Source organism: Erpetoichthys calabaricus, chromosome 5 (assembly GCF_900747795.2).
Source record: "Erpetoichthys calabaricus chromosome 5, fErpCal1.3, whole genome shotgun sequence".
In the NCBI taxonomy this organism is placed as follows: Eukaryota; Metazoa; Chordata; class Cladistia; order Polypteriformes; family Polypteridae; genus Erpetoichthys; species Erpetoichthys calabaricus.
In genome coordinates, this window is record NC_041398.2 from 247,516,594 (window position 1) to 247,539,361 (window position 22,768).

Here is a 22,768-nt window from a genome sequence, read left to right on the forward strand (position 1 = left end):
TGAGGAGGAATCTGCCCACTGCTGCCCCTCAGGGCTCTCAGGCAGGCAAATAAAGTGCCGCCAGCGAAAGCAACAGAAAAAATCAGCCTTTGTGCCCCCATTGAGGCCGCCTTCACCCTACACAGTTACTGCACACATACTGACAGAGACACCACACTTCTATATCTTATTAAATCAGCATGTGTGCCCCCAAGTGCAGCACTCACAGCAGGTAACACTTGACACCTGCTTTATTGTTTTGGGCTGTTTGTTGAGGTTTGTTTTCCCCATTGATCTTCGACAACAACTTGATATCCTGGGCTGCCAAAGTTCTGCAAGCAACTGAATTCCCTTTTGGGATCAATGCAGGACTTGCGTCCAGCCAGCTATCTCACTTATATAGCGCCTTTCACATTTCATAGCTATCTAACATTCTGTCTCATATACAGTAGTGCCTTTCACTTTATCTGCCTGTCTCACAATCTAATGTATATAGCGCCTTTCACATTTCATATCTATTTCACTCTGAACTAGTGCCTTACACATTAAGATAATCTATCTATCTATCTATCTATCTATCTATCTATCTATCTATCTATCTATCTATTATATAGTGCCTTTCCTTTATCTATCTATCTATCTATCTATCTATCTATCTATCTATCTATTATATAGTGCCTTTCCTCTATCTATCTATCTATCTATCTATCTATCTATCTATCTATCTATCTATCTATCTATCTATCTATTATATAGTGCCTTTCATCTATCTATCTATCTATCTATCTATCTATCTATCTATCTATCTATCTATCTATCTATCTATCTATTATATAGTGCCTTTCCTCTATCTATCTATCTATCTATCTATCTATCTATCTATCTATCTATCTATCTATCTATCTATCTATCTATCTATCTATCTATCTATCTATCTATCTATTATATAGTGCCTTTCATCTATCTATCTATCTATCTATCTATCTATCTATCTATCTATCTATCTATCTATCTATCTATCTATCTATCTATTATATAGTGCCTTTCATCTATCTATCTATATAGTGCCTTTCCTCTATCTATCTATCTATCTATCTATCTATCTATCTATCTATCTATCTATCTATCTATCTATCTATCTATTATATAGTGCCTTTCATCTATCTATCTATCTATCTATCTATCTATCTATCTATCTATCTATCTATCTATCTATAGCGCCTTTCCTCTATCTATCTATCTATCTATCTATCTATCTATCTATCTATCTATCTATCTATCTATCTATCTATTATATAGTGCCTTTCATCTATCTATCTATCTATCTATCTATCTATCTATCTATCTATCTATCTATCTATCTATCTATCTATCTATCTATCTATTATATAGTGCCTTTCCTTTATCTATCTATCTATCTATCTATCTATCTATCTATCTATCTATCTATCTATCTATCTATCTATCTATCTATCTATCTATTATATAGTGCCTTTCATCTATCTATCTATCTATCTATCTATCTATCTATCTATCTATCTATCTATCTATTATATAGTGCCTTTCCTCTATCTATCTATCTATCTATCTATCTATCTATCTATCTATCTATCTATCTATCTATCTATCTATCTATCTATCTATCTATTATATAGTGCCTTTCCTTTATCTATCTATCTATCTATTATATAGTGCCTTTCATCTATCTATCTATATAGTGCCTTTCCTCTATCTATCTATCTATCTATCTATCTATCTATCTATCTATCTATCTATCTATCTATCTATTATATAGTGCCTTTCATCTATCTATCTATCTATCTATCTATCTATCTATCTATCTATCTATCTATCTATCTATCTATCTATCTATCTATAGCGCCTTTCCTCTATCTATCTATCTATCTATCTATCTATCTATCTATCTATCTATCTATCTATCTATCTATCTATCTATCTATCTATCTATCTATCTCATTGCTAACTTACAGTCAGGATGGTACGGCCTGCGTCAATACAAAATGGCCACTTTGGGACACCTAAATATAACATCATTACAAGTCAAACTTTTCCTGAGAACCTGTGGTGGGCTGGCACCCTGCCTGGGGTTTGTTTCCTGCCTTGTGGCCTGTGTTGGCTGGGATTGGCTCCAGCAGACCCCCTGTGACCCTGTAGTTAGGGTATAGCGGATTTGATAATGGATGGATGGATGGATGGACTTTTCCTGAGAACAATATAAAAGAATGGTAATTAAAAGTTGAAATTCCTTGGGGTAAAAATAAAAACCCCTCCAAAGTGCAGAGGATGACAAAGATTTTTGAACGCCCGGCTGCTGCCTGAATTGTGACTCAGAAAATATGAGTAGAATGAAGACAAAAAAATAAAAAAAATTTAAAAAAATAAAAATCTTCTAACAATAAAGAGACCAAAATGCCAAGTGATGAGGCCGTACCCAAACCAGGACAGAGTAGGATAAGGCGCTATATGCGGAGTTGTTTTTGCAGTTTTAAACTATGGGATGCTATTGAGAGTTTTTTTTTTTATTTTTCATTTTTTATTTTATTTTTTGTTTTTCTCTTTTTCTTCTTTGAGCCCGCCATCATCTAACATTCATCCCTGAGGCGTCCCACTTCTGCAGGCAAGCGAATTCCCTTTTCTCCAGGCCGTCCTCGTCAGGCGGTCTTCTCGTTGTGAGGAAGTGCAGGGCTCACGTTGCCAAATTGTACTTCCCTGCAGCGCGTGTCACTTTGTCCCTGAAGGGTGTCACTTTGAGCAGTGGCCCAGTAAAGATTTATGTAAGGTGACAGGTGCTCTTTAACTGGATCACGAATGTGGCTCTCTACTGGTGCTCTGCTGGGGTGGTGTGGCTCTTTGCTTGTCAAAGACCCCTCAAAGTTCCCTCAGCGTATGCCGGTGGCTCTTTTGGCTTTGAAAACATTCCTGATATGTGGGCCCACCAGAAATGTGTCATGTCTAGTAGGTGAATACAAACACATCAAGACACCCTGAACTTCGACTGCTTTGAGACCCTTCAGTGCCAGTCAAGGCCCATATGGAGCCTGGGGGGTCCCCCTTGGTGTTCCTCTCTGTGTCCGTAACTTGCATTCATTATTACTTGACTTGGATGGCTGAGGGGTGTCCAAAGTGTGTCCTCCATGAGTTACCAAAATGGTGCCCCTTGGACTCCATAACACATATTAAGTATTATCTGACTTTAGGGTCTGCAGCACGTGCCCCCTGAGGTAACAAAATGGCGTCCCCTCAGTATGCATAGTGCAGGAGGGTGGAGAGGTGGGGTGGGGGATTCTGAAGCGGGTTATACATAAACTGTGCCCCCCCCGACTCCGTGCCCATAGCGTGACAGGTGGGTTGGGTGGGTTTGGGTTTTTTTAATAATAATAATTCATTACATTTATATAGTGCTTTTCTCAGTACTCAAAGCGCTAACATTTATTCAGAAGTTGAGTTACATGAATGGCACCCATTGGGTGGCCTGCCTTTGGTAGCCTGCAGTGACACTGAGGAGTCCAGCAGTGACATTCGAACACGTCGTGTGTGCAGGCAACATCAAAAATAAGAACAGTGCGCAGAGAAATGGGCATCTAGTGTGCCAATTGGATGGTCAGGCTGCTCATTGGTGACAGTTTTAAAACATGTCACACGAAAGACGTGTGCTAAGTGTGCATCAGGACAGCAGGGGACATTAGGTGTGCCCTTCCTACTGCATTTGTATTGATGTTTTCATATTTACACATTTCTGCTCCACGTAATAACAATTATTCCTGATGACAAACATTCAATGTTTTTTCCGGGGGTGGGAGCCACAAAGGGGACCACCGCTACTTTGTTCATCGGTAAAATTAATGTTTGGAAAAGAGGGAGGTGGAATAAACAGAACAGAAGGCAGGAGGACAGACGTGTTGGTCCGCTTAGAGCTCATTGAAAGAGTGCAGTCTGCCGCCTGAAAGGTGACAAAAAGCAAAGCAGCTGTCCCCTGTGTCCCTGCAACGAGTCAAACACAAAGCCAGCATGACAGAAGATCACGTGTTGCTTATTCCACACGGCCTGTACACATTTGCTGGGACCCCCCCCCCAGAAAAGACCCTCAATCACTGATTTTTCAAGCTCGCCGTTTTTTTGAATTTGTGTCACACACGCGTCTCCAATCGAGCAATCAGTCGACTGAAATGGAGAGAAGACGTCACTTTGCAGTTTGGTGTCATCGTGTGTCCCGCACTGAACAGGACCAGAGAAAGCAAAGGAGATAGGGAGCTGTCTGAGGAGAACAGAAAGGAAATGGTGGACAAGAGGGTTAAAGGCAGAGGCTAGAAGACCACCATCTCCAAGCAGCTTGATGGGCCTGTGACGACAGTTGCAAATATCATGAAGTTGAAGGTCACTGGGTCTGTAGCTGACCTCCCAGGACGCAGATGGAGACAGAGAATGGTAGACAACCTCCAAAGAGATACCAGCTGAACTCCAAGGTCCATCAGTGTCTGACCACACCATTTGAATGGAAGAAGACCCTGGAGGACCCCATATAGAAAAGCCAGACTGGAATTTGCTCAAATGTATATTGACGAGCCACAGTGCTTCTGGGAGAAGGTGCTTTGGACAGATGAGACAAAACTGGAAATTTCTGGCAAGTCACATCAATTCCCATGTCCACATTCTTCACAGAAAAGACCACCAGACCTACTGTGACACATGAAGGAGACGTGGTTGTGTTTTGGGGCTGTGTCTGGCACAGGGGTTCTTAAGTCTGTGCAGAGAACAATGGAATCTCAAGACATTCTGGAGTGAAAATGACTGCCGAGTGTCAGAAAGCTCAGAGTCAGTCACAGGTCACGGACCCTCCAATAGGATAAGGAGCCAAAACAAGAATGGCGAACAACAAAACATCGGACTCTTCTGAAGGGGCCTTCTGTGATCTCTGATATGAACATCTATGGGAGGAAGTGAACCACGCGGTCTGGTAGAAGACCCCCTTCACACCTGACCCAGCTGGAGCAGGACAAGTGGGACAGGTGACAGGAGTCTCATGGAGACCACCAGGACTCGTCTGTGTTCAGGGATCACAAACTTCGAAGCGTCGTGCAGCCAAAAAACGCATTGCTATTCAAACAGATGGTGCATCACAAACATTTAGTGTTTTTATGAATCCCATACCAAATGGCATTTAACAGAGAGACATGTGCATTGCATTTATCATTCAAACAGATGGTGCATCACAAACATTTAGTGTTTTTATGAATCCCATACCAAATGGCATTTAACAGAGAGACATGTGCAATTCATTTGTCATTTCAACAGATGGTGCATGACAAACATGTGTAGTAAAAAAATGCATTGCTATTCCAACAGATGGTGCATCACAAACTTTTGTAGTAAAAATGCATTGCTATTCCAACAGATGGTGCATCACAAACATTAAGTGTTTTTATGAATCCCATACCAAATGGTATTTAACAGAGAGACATGTGCATTGCATTTATCATTTCAACAGATGGTGCATCACAAACATGTGTAGTAAAAAATGCATTGCTATTCAAACAGATGGTGCATCACAAACATTAAGTGTTTTTATGAATTCCATACCAAATGGCATTTAACAGAGAGACATGTGCATTTCATTTGTCATTCCAATAGATGGTGCATCACAAACGTGTGGTAAAAAATGCATTGCTATTTCAACAGATGGCGCATCACAAACATTTGTAGTAAAAAAAAATGCATCGCCATTCTAACAAATGGTGCATCACAAACATTAACCGTGTTTTTTTGAATTCCATACCAAATTGCATTTAACAGAGAGACATGTAAATTGCGTTTGTCATTTCAACAGATCTGCGGTGGGCTGGCACCCTGCCCAGGATTGGTTCCTGCCTTGTGCCCTGTGTTGGCTGGGATTGGCTCCAGCAGACCCCCGTGACCCTGTGTTCGGATTCAGCGGGTTGGAACATGGATGGATGGATGGATTTCAACAGATGGTGCATCACAGATGTTTGTAATAATGCATTTTACTACTCTACAAATGTCTGTGATCCATCTGTTGGAATGGAAAATGTTTAATACCGCATGCATTACAAGATTCATTTCAATAGACGGAGCACTGCAAACATCAACGTTGGGGTCTATGCTGGTGATTTTATTCTCACAGCTAGCCTGTGTATTTGTGTATCACTTATGTATGCATATATATATATTGTATGTGTGTGTGTGTGTGTGTGTGTGTGTTTATACACATTATCTGTATATGTACAAAATCCAATGTCTGTCTGTCTGTTCGCTTTTCACGAGAGAAGTACTTAATGGATTTAGATCGGGTTTTTTTCTAGAATTTGCTTGAACATTCCGGTTGATTTTGCAACTTCTCTCATCACTTTAACTATCATAGTTCACTTGCAGGAGCGATTTATTCGAGAGACACGCAGCGGGCTGAGGGAAGGGGGAAGCGGGACCTCAGGAGTGGGGAGCCAGGCAGGGCCCTCCTCACTCCCGCGCCAGCCTCCGTTTGAATCACTGTACCTCTCGCCATGTGTTGGAGCGCACCTTGCCTCTGCTTAGCTAGCGATACCTGTTTGTTTATTCATTTTTAAAGTTTGTCCTGTTTCACTTCTTCACGGCCGGAGCTACATGGGACAGCTAGTAATACAATATATGAGGGGGGGTACCCAAAAAGAAGCGGAATATGCACCTCTTGACTTAGTTGCGAATTTCGCTGCTAGGTGTGGCACACTTACAGTATTCTGTGCCAGTGTGCCCAGTGGCGTTGCTCTGTATTGTTTGTTCGCCTTTCCGTGTCGGGTTTTTCTTGGAGCTTATTAAACATGTTCTGAGGTTTTTCTCATGGGTGATCATAAAGAATGGCGAGTCTGCGTTCAATTTTGTTTTCTCTTGGGGAAAGCAGCTGCTGATAGTGTAGTGAGGCTTGAAACTGCTTTTAAAGAGGAAGCTTTAAGTAAAACGCAGGTCTACGAGTGGTTTTCGAGCCATTTTTCAAATGAGGGGAAACGTCACTTGAAGACCAACTGAGAGCTGGCCGACCTTCCCACAATTAGGACTGAAGAAAATCTTGATGAATTTGGCAATGCAATTTATGGAGATTGTTGTTGGACTGTTGAAGAGATTTTGGGAATTGACTTGCGTGTCTTGGAGTTCTTGCCACCTTCTCTACTTGCCTGATCTTTGCTCCGTGTGATTTGTTCATATGAAAAAAAGGACTCAAAGGAAAAGCGTTTTTGTACCGTGGATGAAGTTAAAGAAAAAATTCGCTGCAGGCCTTTGGACAACGTTCCTCTTTGGCGATTCCGAAAATGTTTCTACCAAGGAGAAAACCGTTGGGATGAGTGCATTCATTCACATGGAGAGGACTTTGAGGGAGACAAAAGTTTTAGGAAGTAAAAATTTTCCATCCATTTTCCAACCCGCTGAATCCGAACACAGGGTCACAGGGGTCTGCTGGAGCCAATCCCAGCCAACACAGGGCACAAGGCAGGAACCAATCCTGGGCAGGGTGCCAACCCACCGCAGGACACACACCCACACACCAAGCACACACTAGGGCCAATTTAGAATCGCCAATCCACCTAACCTGCATGTCTTTGGACTGTGGGAGGAAACCCACGGAGACACGGGGAGAACATGCAAACTCCACGCAGGGAGGACCCGGGAAGCGAATCACAGGTCACCTAACTGTGAGGCAGCAGCACTACCCACTGCGCCACCATGCCGCCCGTAAAAATTATTAAAACTATTAAGTAAAATTATTTCTGGGTACCCCCCTCGTGTGTTCTATAGTCGCTACATCATTACGTGATGCCAATCTCCCGTTCCACCGCATCCCAAACGTGCTCTGTTGGATTGAGATCTAGCGACTGTGGCGGCCATTTTGAGTCCGGTGAACTTCTTGTCACATTCAAGACACCAGTCTGAGATGATTTGTGACACGGCACATTATCCTGCATTAGGTGTGCCTAATAAAGTGGCCACCCTAGCAGTGACCCCTTCTGGACACCACTCTTAACATCACCCACATTTGGCGCAGTTCCCCTCACTATAACCCTCCGATCCCCTTATCTTGTGAGCCACATTTGCACCCACCTACACCCTACACTTTCAGTTGGAATTATTAGGATTGGGGTTAGTTGGGGGTTTCATCTGTCAATCTTAGCCCCTAAGACCACCAGGTTTTTTTTTTTTTTTTTTGGTTTTTTTTAAGTCGTCCTTGTTTTTTATTTTTTTGTTCTTTTAATAAACCTCCATATTGTCATCACTTGGCCTCTTTGGAGTCTTTGCATGGATTGGGAATGTATCAAGAGCGCCTCCTACTGCTGATAATAGGCACTTTTATTTTAAACGCAGACTGTTTAATACACAGAGACAAGAGGTCAGTGTATCAGGCAAACAAAGTGACAAACTAAAATAATCAAGATAAATGCAGTGTGTACTTTAACAGCACATTAGAATTACCTCTAATGCATAACAGATTCAATTTTGCCTGCTCGTATGATATTAATTAAACGGCGTGCATCAACGACAGCGTGTAGCCTGCTGGTGTCAGCGCAATTAGATGGATTTGCCAATTAATTGCAAACATAACACTTTTTTTTTTCTCTCTGTTTATTAAGTGCCAAACACCGCTCCGTTCCTGCTAGTCGGCCGTGGTGAGGTTATGTTCGTAAAGCGCAGGACTATCTTCCCAGTTACTCCCAAGATTAATTACACTCATTATAGAATTGGAATTGGGACACATTATAAATAAATATCACTATAGGCACCGTCTCCACAGCACATAGAAGTTTATATGCCCTGTGCCCACTGCTAATGGGCACTCACTTCCTTCAGAACATCTGAGACAGACAAGGCTTTAAAATCAAAGCAATGCAGGGTCAAAATTAGACAACTAGCTGTGCTACCGACTAAGATGGGTTGAAGGCTAAATAATCAACTTGGACCTCAGCATTAACATTTGAAATTGTCATTCCAACAGATGGTGCATCAGAAACATTTGTAATAATGAAATGGATTGCATTTGTCATTCCAACAGATGGCAACTCGCAAACATTTGTAGTAATAAATTTGCATTGCATTTGTCATTCCAACAAATGATGCATTGCAAATAAATATTTGTAATAATACAGTGCATTGCATTTGTCATTCCAACTAATGGCGAATCACAAAGATTTGTAAAATAAATGCACTGCATTTATCATTTCAACAGATGGAGCAACACAAATATTTGTAGTAAAAAATGCATTGCATTTGTCATTCCAACAGATGGCACATCAGAACTATTTGTTGTAATGCATTGCATTTTTCATTCCAACAGATGGCACATCAGAACTATTTGTTGTAATGCATTACATTTTGTCATTTCAACAGATGGCAACTTGCAAACATTTGTAGTAATAAATTTGCTTTGCATTTGTCATTCCAACAAATGATGCATTGCAAATAAATATTTGTAATAATACACTGCATTGCATTTATCATTCCAACTAATGGCGCATCGCAAAGATTTGTAAAATAAATGCACTGCATTTATCATTTCAACAGATGGAGCAACACAAATATTTGTAGTAAAAAATGCATTGCATTTGTCATTCCAACAGATGGCACATCAGAACTATTTGTTGTAATGCATTGCATATGTCATTTCAACAGATGGCACATCTGAACCATTTGTACTAATAAAATGCATTTTGTCATTCCAACAGATGGCGCATCAGACGCATTTGTTGTAATAAAATTCAACGCATTTGTAATTCTAACAGATGGTGCATCCGAACTCTTTGTGGTAATAATAGGCATTGCATTTATCGTTTCAACAAATGGTGCATTACAGACGTTTGTAGTAATAAAATGCATTGCATTTGTCATTCCAACAAATGGCGCATTAGAAGCATTTGTAATTATAAACTGCATTACATTTGTCATTACAACAGATGATGCATCAGAAGTATTTGTAGTAATACATTTTATTACTACATGTTTTTGTGATATGCCATCTGTAGGAATGACAAATAAATGTGTTTTATGTGTACATGCATTAAAAAATACATTTCAATAGATGGCACACTGTTAACATTAATGCTGAGGTTTACGTTGATAATTTAAATTTCAACCCTACAGCTAGTCCATCATAATAAAAGGAATAAATGTCTCTGCAGTTATGTGTCCATCTGGTTGCTATCACCCCATCATTCCAAAAGTTGGCACATCATAAACATTTGTAGTAATATTTCAACAGGTGGCACATTGCAAATATTAACCACAGCTTCTACAAATCCCATACCAAATGACATATAACAAAAGGCATATACCTTGCATTTGTCATTCCAACAGATAGTTCACCAGAAACATTTGTAGTAATAAAATGCATTTCATTTGTCATTCCAACAGATGGCGCATTAGAAGCATTTGTTGTAATAAAATGCAATACATTTGTAATTTCAACAGATGGTGCATCACAAACATTTGTAGTAATAAAATGCATTTAATTTGTTATTTCAACAGATGGTGCTTCATAGCCATTAGCATAAATCCTGGTTGCATAGCCCACTTTTATTGGTGCCCCACAAACCCAAACTGCCACATTAATCTGTACCCCACAGATCTCCCTTTCTCCCTTTCCTTCTAGATGGTGGCAGCCACACTGTGGATCCTCCTGTCTACCTTAAGTTCCTTCGGCTTCTCTGCACTCTTAATCTGCTCACTTAAGTCAGCAGACTGGATCATAGCCACAACACGGAACCTCTGTAACAGCCCTCGGCTAATTCAACAGAATTGATGCTGCCCAGACTCTCCACAATGACTCTTCTCCTTTTGCAAAGTGTCCACGAGCACTCGCCCCGTCTCTCTGATCCTCCTTGACTCCAGCTGCAACAATCTTCTTTCGGCTGCTCCCATTAGGGGTTGCCACAGCGGATCATCTTCTTCCATATCTTCCTGTCCTCGTCATCTTCTTCTGTCACCCCCATCACCTGCATGTCCTCTCTCACCACATCCATAAACCTTCTCTTAGACCTTCCTCTTCTCCTCTTCCCTGGCAGCTCTATCCTTAGCACCCTTCTCCCAGTATTCCCTGTATCTCTCCTCTGCACAGGTCCAAACCAACGCAATCTCGCCTCTCTGACTTTGTCTCCCAACCGTGCAACTTGAGCTGACCCTCTAATGTCCTCATTTCTAATCCTGTCCACCCTCGTCACACCCAATGCAAATCTTAACATCTTTAACTCTGCCACCTCCAGGTGTGTGTCCTGTGCCACCGTCTCCAACCCATATAACATAGCTGGTCTCACTGCCGTCCTGTAGACCTTCCCTGTCTGTCACCAATCACTCCTGACACTCTTCTCCACCCACTCCACCCTGCCTGCACTCTCTTTTTCACTTCTCTTCCACAATCCCCGTTACTCTGTGCTGTTGATCCCAAGTATTTAAACTCATCCACCTTCGCCAACTCTACTCCCCTCATCCTCATCATTCCACTGACCTCCCTCTCATTGACACACATGTATTCTGTCTTGGTGGTCCTACTGACCTTCATTCCTCTCCTCTCTACAGCATATCTCCACCTCCCCAGGGTCTCCTCAACCTGCTCCCTACTCTCACTACAGATCACAACGTCATCAGCAGACATCACAGTCCACGGGGACTCCTGTGTAATCTCATCTGTCAGCCTGTCCATCAGCATTACAAATAAGAAAGGGCTCAGAGCCGATCCCTGATGTAATCCCCCCTTCGTCACTCCTACCACAGACCTCACCACTGTCACACTTCCCTCGTACATATCCTGTGCCACTCTTACGTACTTCTCTGCCACTCCTGACTTCCTCATACAATACCACAGCTCCTCTCTTGTCACCCTGTCATGTGCTTTCTCCAGGTCCACAAAGAACAACAGCAACATTAACATAAGTAAATGGCTCAACCAAGAATAAAAAGGACATTAAACAAGAATTTGAACCCCAGCCAGGGGAGGAATCCTAGCTGAGATATCACAATTCTGGTTTTTGAGTGTGTATTTTGAATTAGACACTTTATAGCGCCAGAACCTGGCACAGATTCACACTGAGGCACGTGTTAAAAAGACACATGCTTTATTTTTCTTCAGCTGGAGGACACCACGTCTTCCCCGTAATCCCTCCAGCCACAACACAGTCCCAAAAGCACACCCAAACACTGACCAACAAACACTCTTCCACTGGCACCACCACTCCTCCCAGGCAACCTCGTCCTCTTCCTCCCGATTCTGGCTCCTGAGTGATGGATGCTGGCCCTTTTTATAGCCCACTCGGAAGTGCTCCAGGTGCTTGATCACCTGTTGCTAATTGCACTTCTGGGTGGTGCTGTAGAGCTGTCCATGTTGGCTCCGGGATCCATGCAGCGCCCCCTGGCAGCCACCCCAGATCCCCACAGGGTTGTGGAGAACTCCATCTCCCATGGAACCCTGCGGGAAATTGAGGCGCCATTGTCAACCAGGAAGGCTGCCACCAAGCATCCCGGGGGAGGTACTGAGGAGCCCATGGCTGCTCCACAGGAACATATGCAGCAGAGGTGTCCTGGCTGGGCATGGGACCCAGCCGCCCGTTACAGTATGTAAACTCACTCAGTCAAATGTACAGAAAACTCCAACAAAGGAATGATTCCTAACTCCTGAGTCTTCTCAGCTGACTTAACAAGATAATTAGCAGGATGACTCGGGAGTGGTGATGTCAAGGAGGCCCCGCCTCCTGTGGCCCTACCCACGAAGGACAAGGAACAGAGACAAATGTAAAGACACAGTACTTTCTATGAATTGTGAATTTCCCCTTGGGATTAATAAAGTGTCTATCTATCTATCTATCTATCTATCTATCTATCTATCTATCTATCTATCTATCTATCTTGCCTACTATACTAAAATTAAATTCTATCTATCTATCTATCTATCTATCTATCTATCTATCTATCTATCTATCTATCTATCTATCTATCTTACCTACTATACTAAAATTAAATTCTATCTATCTATCTATCTATCTATCTATCTATCTATCTATCTATCTATCTATCTATCTATCTATCTATCTATCTATCTATCTATCTATCTATCTATCTATCTTGCCTACTATACTAAAATTAAATTCTATCTATCTATCTATCTATCTATCTATCTATCTATCTATCTATCTATCTATCTATCTATCTATCTATCTTGCCTACTATACTAAAATTAAATTCTATCTATCTATCTATCTATCTATCTATCTATCTATCTATCTATCTATCTATCTTGCCTACTATACTAAAATTAAATTCTATCTATCTATCTATCTATCTATCTATCTATCTATCTATCTATCTATCTATCTATCTATCTATCTATCTATCTATCTATCTTGCCTACTATACTAAAATTAAATTCTATCTATCTATCTATCTATCTATCTATCTATCTATCTATCTATCTATCTATCTATCTATCTATCTATCTATCTATCTATCTATCTATCTATCTATCTATTTCTATCTATCATAATAATAAGAAGAAAAAATACTGATGGAAATAATAAAAATATGAAAGACAACAAATACAGCCTGCGGTGGGTTGGCACCCTGCCCAGGATTGGTTCCCTTCCTTGTGCCCTGTGTTGGCTGGGATTGGCTCCAGCAGACCCCCGTGACCCTGTGTTCGGATTCAGCGGGTTGGAAAATGGATGGATGGATGGATGGAACAAATACAGCAATGAAACTTATTTTACACTGTCACACATAGGTGTCTGACGATCACTGGAAGTGATGTCAGAAGAGGTGAGGTTGTCACTCGTCTGGTCTGTAGAGGTAGGAAGAGAAGAGGCATTAGAATACAGCGCCACCCTGTGGATTGGTGAGGAATTACCACCAGCGGCACCTTTCAGCTGTCCCCAAAGTGCATGTGTGTGACCCAACAGATCACACCACAGTATTTAATTCTAATCCTAAAGTGGTCCCACCATCCACTGGGGAGATGGGTTTGGTTGGGGTGGTGAGTCAAGGCTGAAATCTCAGAACTCACTTGTGGTGGGTTTAAGCAAGCAGAAGTTGCTGCTAAATTGAGCTCAGTTTACTCGATGGGCAGATGATCCATGCAGGCTGCTGTGGTTTTAGGCCTCCATGAATTTACTGAAGCTGCCTAAATGACAAGACGCGTGTGCCCCCGGGGCATGAATGGCGGTCACGGTAATAACAGTAATGAGCCCAAATAAATGGCAGCTTCACTGCTACTCCGTAGTCGGTGGCTAATAAGACCGAAATCTCTGGAACGCGTTTACTTCTCGAGGTCCTTTCTTCTTACATTTAGCGATGTGTCAAGTGAGCAATCGCTTCTAAAATTTTCAGCACTGGCATCCAGGAGGGGTTTACGTGCTTTTACTGGAGGCTCATCAAGTCTCTCACTTTATGTTCACAGAGATATGGTGGGCTTTCTACAAATGGACATCATCGTGGTGGTGGTGGAAGCTGTTGTGTCTCAGCTGGGCTGTGCTCCTTGGTTTGTGTTTGTATTTCTTCTCTGCAACTTCTTTGTTTGTCGGCTGTGGTGACATACGTGACACACATTGGGGTCTGGGGCATTGAGTGGTTTTTAAATTAGAGAATGGTTGGCATATGTGTGTATATATACAGTTAGGTCCATAAATATTTGGACAGAGACCACTTTTTTCTAATTTTGGTTCTGTACATTACCACAATGAATTTTAAATGAAACAACTCAGATGCAGTTGAAGTGCAGACTTTCAGCTTTAATTCAGTGGGGTGAACAAAACAATTGCATAAAAATGTGAGGCTACTAAAGCATTTTTTGAACACAATCCCTTTATTTCAGGGGCTCAAAAGTAATTGGACAAATTAAATAACTGGAAATAAAAAATTCCCCCCTCTGGAAACCAACTCATTGTGATGGGTGGCCAGGGTCCTTGCCTGGGACTGGGGCAAAGAGGATTGTCAGGACAGTTTCTTCCCTGGGCCAATAGAGGGCAGCCCCCTTGGTTTCCAGTGGGGTTACGGGTTATGAGCTTAGGGGCTCAACCCTGTTGGAACCCGTGGCCCCCGCCAGGGGGGTGCATGGACCTTTCCAGGGCCTTATTTGGTCACAAGAAGCTCGTTAGGCACCAGGTGTCCATCCAGGTGCCCTATAAAAAGGAGCCGCCTCACCCCATTTGATGGCCAGAGTCGGGAGGAGAGGACAAAGCCTGAGGAGGAGTGGAGGGAGAAGGACTGGCAGCAAGAAGGGACTGAATGGAGATTGGTGTGTTGCATTGTGGTTACTGGCATTGTAAACTGTAAATAAACGTGTGGAGTGTGTGTCTGGGTTAGGGTGGTAGTACGCCCCCTAGTGGCTCACAATATATATACAGTATATATATATATATATATATATACAGTATATATATATATATAGTCTATGTGTGTGTGTATATATACAGTATATATATAAATATATATATATATATATATATATGTATATATATACTTCCTTCCTTCCTGGTTTTCTTCTGACTGGGATGCCCGTCCAACCCATGTGGCATCTACTATATATAATATATATATAATTATAATTTTTTGGGTGGAGCATTCCTTTTACTTGCCTGTACTCCAGCTTGTAAGAAGCATCTGGGCTTGTGAAAGGCCGTGGGTGGCACCATATTAAACGCAGGTAGCCAGGTGCCACGAAAGGCCTTCATTTAGATGTTGCAGTTTTCAGAATGTAAAATGTGTGCGTCTGAGCCAGTAGGGCTGCAGAGCGTCAGCCTCGGTTTTAAATATAATAAATGGCTGAGAGTGACTGTCAGCTCTAATTAGAGAGCCACTCATGCCAGATACAATCTGACCCATCAGGGATTGTATTAGCTCTGCCACAACGACAGGGACCTTTCACACAGGTGGCACTCTTCAGCTCCACGGCGCTGTCATCTCGCACTGTCATTTTAAGATGAAGACATCATTAGCCGAGCGAGGGACGAGTTCCTGCTTCTTATATTTAATGCCAAGAAGCGAGCTGAGCCTCGTCCAGACCAAAAGAGATGGGCGCGCTTTTCAGGTTTGCGTTGTTGGTCCCTGCTCTGATTTTCTGTAAATCTTGGTGGCCAGACAGATTTCACAGGCTTCCCCCATCTCTGCAAATTTTTTTGTTATTTTTGCTTTGGATTTTTTGTTTCAATAAGTAAATAATTCATAAAAATTCTGATTTCTAAAATGCCATGTAAACCCTTTTTCCAGTTAGAGAAATCGGGTTATTGGCCTCTGAAAAACCAGAAGTCGATTTGTATACAAATTACCCAACTCTGTGGCCATATAAACCAATAACTGGGTTACTGCGAAGGATTCTGTAGTCCGCGCATGTCAGTTGCACTCTGTGCAGCCTGCACATAGTTTTTGCTTCAGCATCCACAGGTAGAAACGTCCACCAAACACAATTCCTTGAGCGACTGCTCTGTTCCTTCTTCTGGCTGAAATAATCAGTCTCAGTACTCCAGTGCTAAACTCAGCCGCACAATCTGGAGAGCAGCAGCAGCGTGACACGTTAAAAGTAACACACATTACATAGTCCAATTACTTTTTAAACTAACGAGTCACACATTTTATTGATGTGAAAATACCGGCCTTATTATTGTCTTATCCGAGTGTAAGACAAGAAGCACACGTACAGATATGATGGTCCTTCACAGAGCCAAGCACAGAAGAGTGTGCTGTATGGCGTGCAATCTGATAAAAGAAACTTATAAATAAAGCATCAATCTGATGAGACATATGTATAAAATACAAGAAAATGATCACAGGCGTCACACTAATTTTCTCATTCGTGGTGGCAAAGCTCAACTGGAAGAGTAGAAAGAGGGATTGTGGATTGGAAATTGTGGTGTGGGCTTTAGAAAAAGGAATTGTGAATAAGAAAAAGCATTTCTTTGCACACAGGACTGTCTTAGTGTGGTTGTGCCTGGGGTTTGGGGCTTGGTGACGCCCCCTAGAGGTCACACTATTAATGATATAGTGCCTTTCATATCTGGCCCTAACCCAGCTGGGACGCCTCCATAGTCAAAGTACTTGGGGAAAGAGCATATTATATATAGATGGAGCGCCCCCTGCAGGCCATACTTTTATCTATCTATCTATCTATCTATTATATAGTGCCTTTCATATCTTATGTAATGCCTTCCACTATCTATCTATCTATCTATCTATCTATCTATCTATCTATCTATCTATCTTATGTAATGCCTTTCTCTATCTATCTATCTATCTATCTATCTATCTATCATATAGTGCCTTTCACATCTATCTATCTATCTATCTATCTATCTATCTATCTATCTATCTATCTATCTATCTATCTATCTATCTATCTATCATATAGTGCCTTTCACATCTATCTATCTATCTATCTATCTATCTATCTATCTATCTATCTATCTATCTATCTATCTATCTATCTATCTATCTATCATATAGTGCCTTTCACATCTATCTATCTATCTATCTATCTATCTATCTATCATATAGTGCCTTTCACATCTATCTATCTATCTATCTATCTATCTATCTATCTATCTATCTATCTATCTATCTATCTATCTATCATATAGTGCCTTTCACATCTATCTATCTATCTATCTATCTATCTATCTATCTATCTATCTATCTATCTATCTATCTATCTATCATATAGTGCCTTTCACATCTATCTATCTATCTATCTATCTATCTATCTATCTATCTATCTATCTATCTATCTATCTATCTATCTATCATATAGTGCCTTTCACATCTATCTATCTATCTATCTATCTATCTATCTATCTATCTATCTATCTATCTATCATATAGTGCCTTTCACTTCTATCTATCTATCTATCTATCTATCTATCTATCTATCATATAGTGCCTTTCACATCTATCTATCTATCTATCTATCTATCTATCTATCTATCATATAGTGCCTTTCACATCTATCTATCTATCTATCTATCTATCTATCTATCTATCATATAGTGCCTTTCACATCTATCTATCTATCTATCTATCTATCTATCTATCTATCTATCTATCTATCTATCTATCTATCTATCTATCTATCTATCTATCATATAGTGCCTTTCACATCTATCTATCTATCTATCTATCTATCTATCTATCTATCTATCTATCTATCTATCTATCTATCTATCTATCATATAGTGCCTTTCACATCTATCTATCTATCTATCTATCTATCTATCTATCTATCTATCTATCTATCTATCTATCTATCATATAGTGCCTTTCACATCTATCTATCTATCTATCTATCTATCTATCTATCTATCTATCTCTATCTATCTATCTATCATATAGTGCCTTTCACATCTATCTATCTATCTATCTATCTATCTATCTATCTATCTATCTATCTATCTATCTATCTATCATATAGTGCCTTTCACTTCTATCTATCTATCTATCTATCTATCTATCTATCTATCTATCTATCATATAGTGCCTTTCACATCTATCTATCTATCTATCTATCTATCTATCTATCTATCTATCTATCTATCTATCTATCTATCTATCTATCATATAGTGCCTTTCACATCTATCTATCTATCTATCTATCTATCTATCTATCTATCTATCTATCTATCATATAGTGCCTTTCACATCTATCTATCTATCTATCTATCTATCTATCTATCTATCTATCTATCTATCTATCTATCATATAGTGCCTTTCACATCTATCTATCTATCTATCTATCTATCTATCTATCTATCTATCTATCTATCTATCTATCTATCTATCTCTCTATCTATCTATCATATAGTGCCTTTCACATCTATCTATCTATCTATCTATCTATCTATCTATCTATCTATCTATCTATCTATCTATCTATCTATCTATCTATCTATCTATCTATCATATAGTGCCTTTCATCTGCTTGCTTTCATGTGCTGACTGACTTCATTAAATCCACACCTTTTAACAGCACATCACAATGTCATGGATTTACAAATGGAGCCCAAACTCCAAAAGCTTTAATACACAGTAGAGTCCTCATTACATAATATCGCCATCTTGTTGTTAGCTGTGAGTTGTTTGTGATTAATTTTAGTTGAATGTCTTAAACATAACATTTTCAGAAGGCATCCCTGATGGAGAGTTAAAATCTCCGTTGAAGTGTCAGGGTCAGATTTGTGGTGGAGAGCAGGTCTGGAGCTCTGCAGACCAACGATCCTTTCAGAGACTTAGTGAGACCTTGTAATGTTTGCTGCTAATGTAACCCTAAGGTTGGTCAGGCATTTGCGCCTGGGGTGTTCACCTTCAGGGTTTAAGTAAGGTGCGCAGTCCCACCCCGGACCGAGAGGAGGCGCTGTCGCTAACTGTTGGCTCGAGCTCCAGTGACTGACACTGCCTGGAGACCGCAGTGAAGGCCCCGCCCCTTCTGGTCATGATTAAATAAGAGGGGGCGTGCCCAAAGTGTCACATGTCTTTCTGACCCAGGACTCTGGTGCAGAAGGAGCTCCCAAGCTGCTTGTATCCTGATGTCCTTCATTTTATTTCTTGTGGCTGTTATTTTTTTTCCTTTTGTTATTTAGAGGCTGGATTGGCTAATTTTTCTTTTTTTATTTATAAACCATAATACTTTTATGTTTCTGACATTAACCGGAGTTGCCCGGCTGGCTCCCTGATGCTTACTGTGGTTCTCATGTTTTCCAGGTTGTTTTTAAAGTAATGGAAATATGGAGGATGAACAGTAGATTCTGAATGTCTTCATTCATTGTCGATAGGCGAGTGTGTGTGTGTGTGTGTGTGTGTGTGTGTGTCCTGTGATGACTTACATCCCATCCAAGTTTTGTTCTTGCCTTTAGCCTCATGCTTTTACAATAGGATGGGTGGATAGATTAAGTGGGCTTAGCAGGAAGAACTGAGTAACGGTATCTTGGTAATATTTCAACGCCCTGCTCATTCTTGGATGACCTGCTGACATCTCTTGACATCAGCAGGCCAAGGTGGGCACTGGCTGTTGGTCTCAAGTTAGCAGTCCCACTTGTATCTCACCCCCCATTTCATTCTTTTTTTCTTTCTTTCACATGCAGAAGCCCCGATGGTACGAACAGAGCGGGCACCATAGTGGTGAACTGTCTGAAGATGGGGGAGATAGAGGATGGAGATGTCGAGCAAATCTCCACAGAAGCCCAGGAACACAAGGTAACAACAGTGTGCAGGACGAAAAGACCTCCAAATGTTTGAATTGCTGCTAATGCCACAAAGTAGATTTGCGTTGTGGACAGGCCTTGTGGGCAAGGGAGGCAGGAAGCTATGATGGGACCCCGAGGAGGGCATTAAGTGAAGGGGGCAGTCTGACTAGATGGCCTGCTGCTACCGGACCTCTAGAAGCTGTTGAAGGATAAGTTTGGTATTTTTCATGTCAAAGTCATTTCTTCACAAACGTGGTATACACTCCCTGGCCACTTTATTAGGTACACCTTGCTAGTCCCCGGGTTGGACCCCCTTTGGCCTTCAGAACTGCCCTAATTCTCTGTGTCATAAACTCAACAAGGTGCTGGAAGCATTCCTCAGGGATTTTGCTCCATATATTGACATGAGAACACCCAGTTGCTCCAGATTTGTCGGCCGCACATCCATGATACAATACAATACAATACAATACAATTTATTTTTGTAGAGCCCAAAATCACACAGGAAGTGCCACAATGGGCTTTAACAGACCCTGCCTCTTGACAGCCCCCCAGCCTTGACTCTCTATAAAGACAAGGAAAAACTCCCAAAAAAAAAAAAACCTTGTAGGGAAAAAATGGAAGAAACCTCAGGAAAGGCAGTTCAAAGAGAGACCCCTTACCAGGTAGGTTGGGCGTGCAGTGGGTGTCAAAAGAAAGGGGGTCAATACAATACAATACACACAACAGAACAAATCCTTAATACTCTATAAAAATAAAATTTTTAGAAGTACGCAGCAAAATTTAACAGTAGATGATATCACATAAGAAGATTTGGATATGTTTAGAATCCTGGAGACCTCATCCATCAAGCTGCCTCCCCCAATTGGCCATTCCACAGCTGAGACAGCGCTGGGCCAGCCAATCCGATGAAAGGACCCCTCTACCCCACGATTCCTGCGATCCTCCATCAGGGATGACTTTACCTTAGGCAGCAAAACAACGATGCAAACCTCCTGTTCCACCATATCCCAAAGGTGCTCTGCTGGATTGATGACTGGTGATTATGGAGGCCATTTGAGTCCAGTGAGCTTATTGTCATGTTCAAGAAACCAGTTTGAGGTGATCTGAGCTTTCTGACATGGTATCTTATCTTGCTTGAAGATGGGGACACTGCGGTCATAACAGCCTTCTAAATGGCTTGTCTGGCAGTTGATAGTGTCGAGTCCACTATGACTCCTGAGTCCTTTCTCATAGAATTCCATCATGTTAGTAAAACATAGTTAAGTATGATGTGAGCTACACTGTGACACACAGTCTGGAGGAAAATAACGAGCTGCCAGTCTTTGTCATTAACTCAGAGAGTGTGTGTGTGTGTGTGGCATAATCGGCACCCTCTGTCACTTCAGTGACCTTATTAAATAAGATAGATTTATATAGATAGATAAACATAACTAAGAATAATTATGATTAGTCCCTTTCACATTATCTATCTATCTATCTATCTATCTATCTATCTATCTATCTATCTATCTATCTATCTATCTATCTATCATATAGTGCCTTTCATCTATCTATCTATCTATCTATCTATCTATCTATCTATCTATCTATCTATCTATCTATCTATCATATAGTGCCTTTCATCTATCTATCTATCTATCTATCTATCTATCTATCTATCTATCTATCTATCTATCTATCTATCTATCTATCTATCTATCTATCTATCTATCTATTATATAGTGCCTTTCATCTATCTATCTATCTATCTATCTATCTATCTATCTATCTATCTATCTATCTATCTATCATATAGTGCCTTTCATCCATCTATCTATCTATCTATCTATCTATCTATCTATCTATCTATCTATCTATCTATCTATCTATCTATCTATCTATCTATCTATCTATTATATAGTGCCTTTCATCTATCTATCTATCTATTATATAGTGCCTTTCATCTATCTATCTATCTATCTATCTATCTATCTATCTATCTATCTATCTATCTATCTATCTATCTATCTATCTATCATATAGTGCCTTTCATCTATCTATCTATCTATCTATCTATCTATCTATCTATCTATCTATCTATCTATCTATCTATCTATCTATCTATCTATCATATAGTGCCTTTCATCTATCTATCTATCTATCTATCTATCTATCTATCTATCTATCTATCTATCTATCTATCTATCTATCTATCTATCTATCATATAGTGCCTTTCATCTATCTATCTATCTATCTATCTATCTATCTATCTATCTATCTATCTATCTATCTATCTATCTATCTATCTATCTAGTGCCTTTCTTATCTCTATTATATAGTTCTATTCATATGTCTCTCCATTTGACATGTATCGTATCTCTAAATTATATAGTGCCTTTTATATCTTCATCATTATCTCCTCGTCTGTCTAGCTACCTATCATCGACATGTAATATTTTCCGGTCTGTCTATTTGTCACCCGTCTCCCCCATCAGTGATCCCCGCTTGTCTTTCTTAGGCCTTTTGCATTGGCCCCCAGTTCTTCTGATCTCCCCCTCGTCTCTCGACCACAGTGCCCTGGTCTGTTCATGTTGTTGCCCAATAGCA

The 22,768-nt window shown here is 40.5% G+C and overlaps 2 protein-coding genes across 6 annotated transcripts in view; one reads left to right on the top strand and one right to left on the bottom strand.

Moving 5' to 3' along the window:
* inpp4b (inositol polyphosphate-4-phosphatase type II B) overlaps positions 1-22,768 on the top strand; it is a 533,162-nt gene that overhangs the window by 246,228 nt on the left and 264,166 nt on the right. For all 5 annotated transcript variants that reach the window (XM_051928128.1, XM_051928130.1, XM_051928129.1 and 2 more), the window contains one exon: positions 20,077-20,188. In XM_051928128.1, coding sequence (XP_051784088.1) covers positions 20,077-20,188 — 112 coding nt within the window. The remainder of the gene's footprint in view (positions 1-20,076; positions 20,189-22,768) is intronic.
* The window catches only part of LOC114652371 (interleukin-15-like), a 523,178-nt gene that overhangs the window by 85,126 nt on the left and 415,284 nt on the right, over positions 1-22,768 (bottom strand). The gene's annotated exons all lie outside the window — the stretch shown is intronic.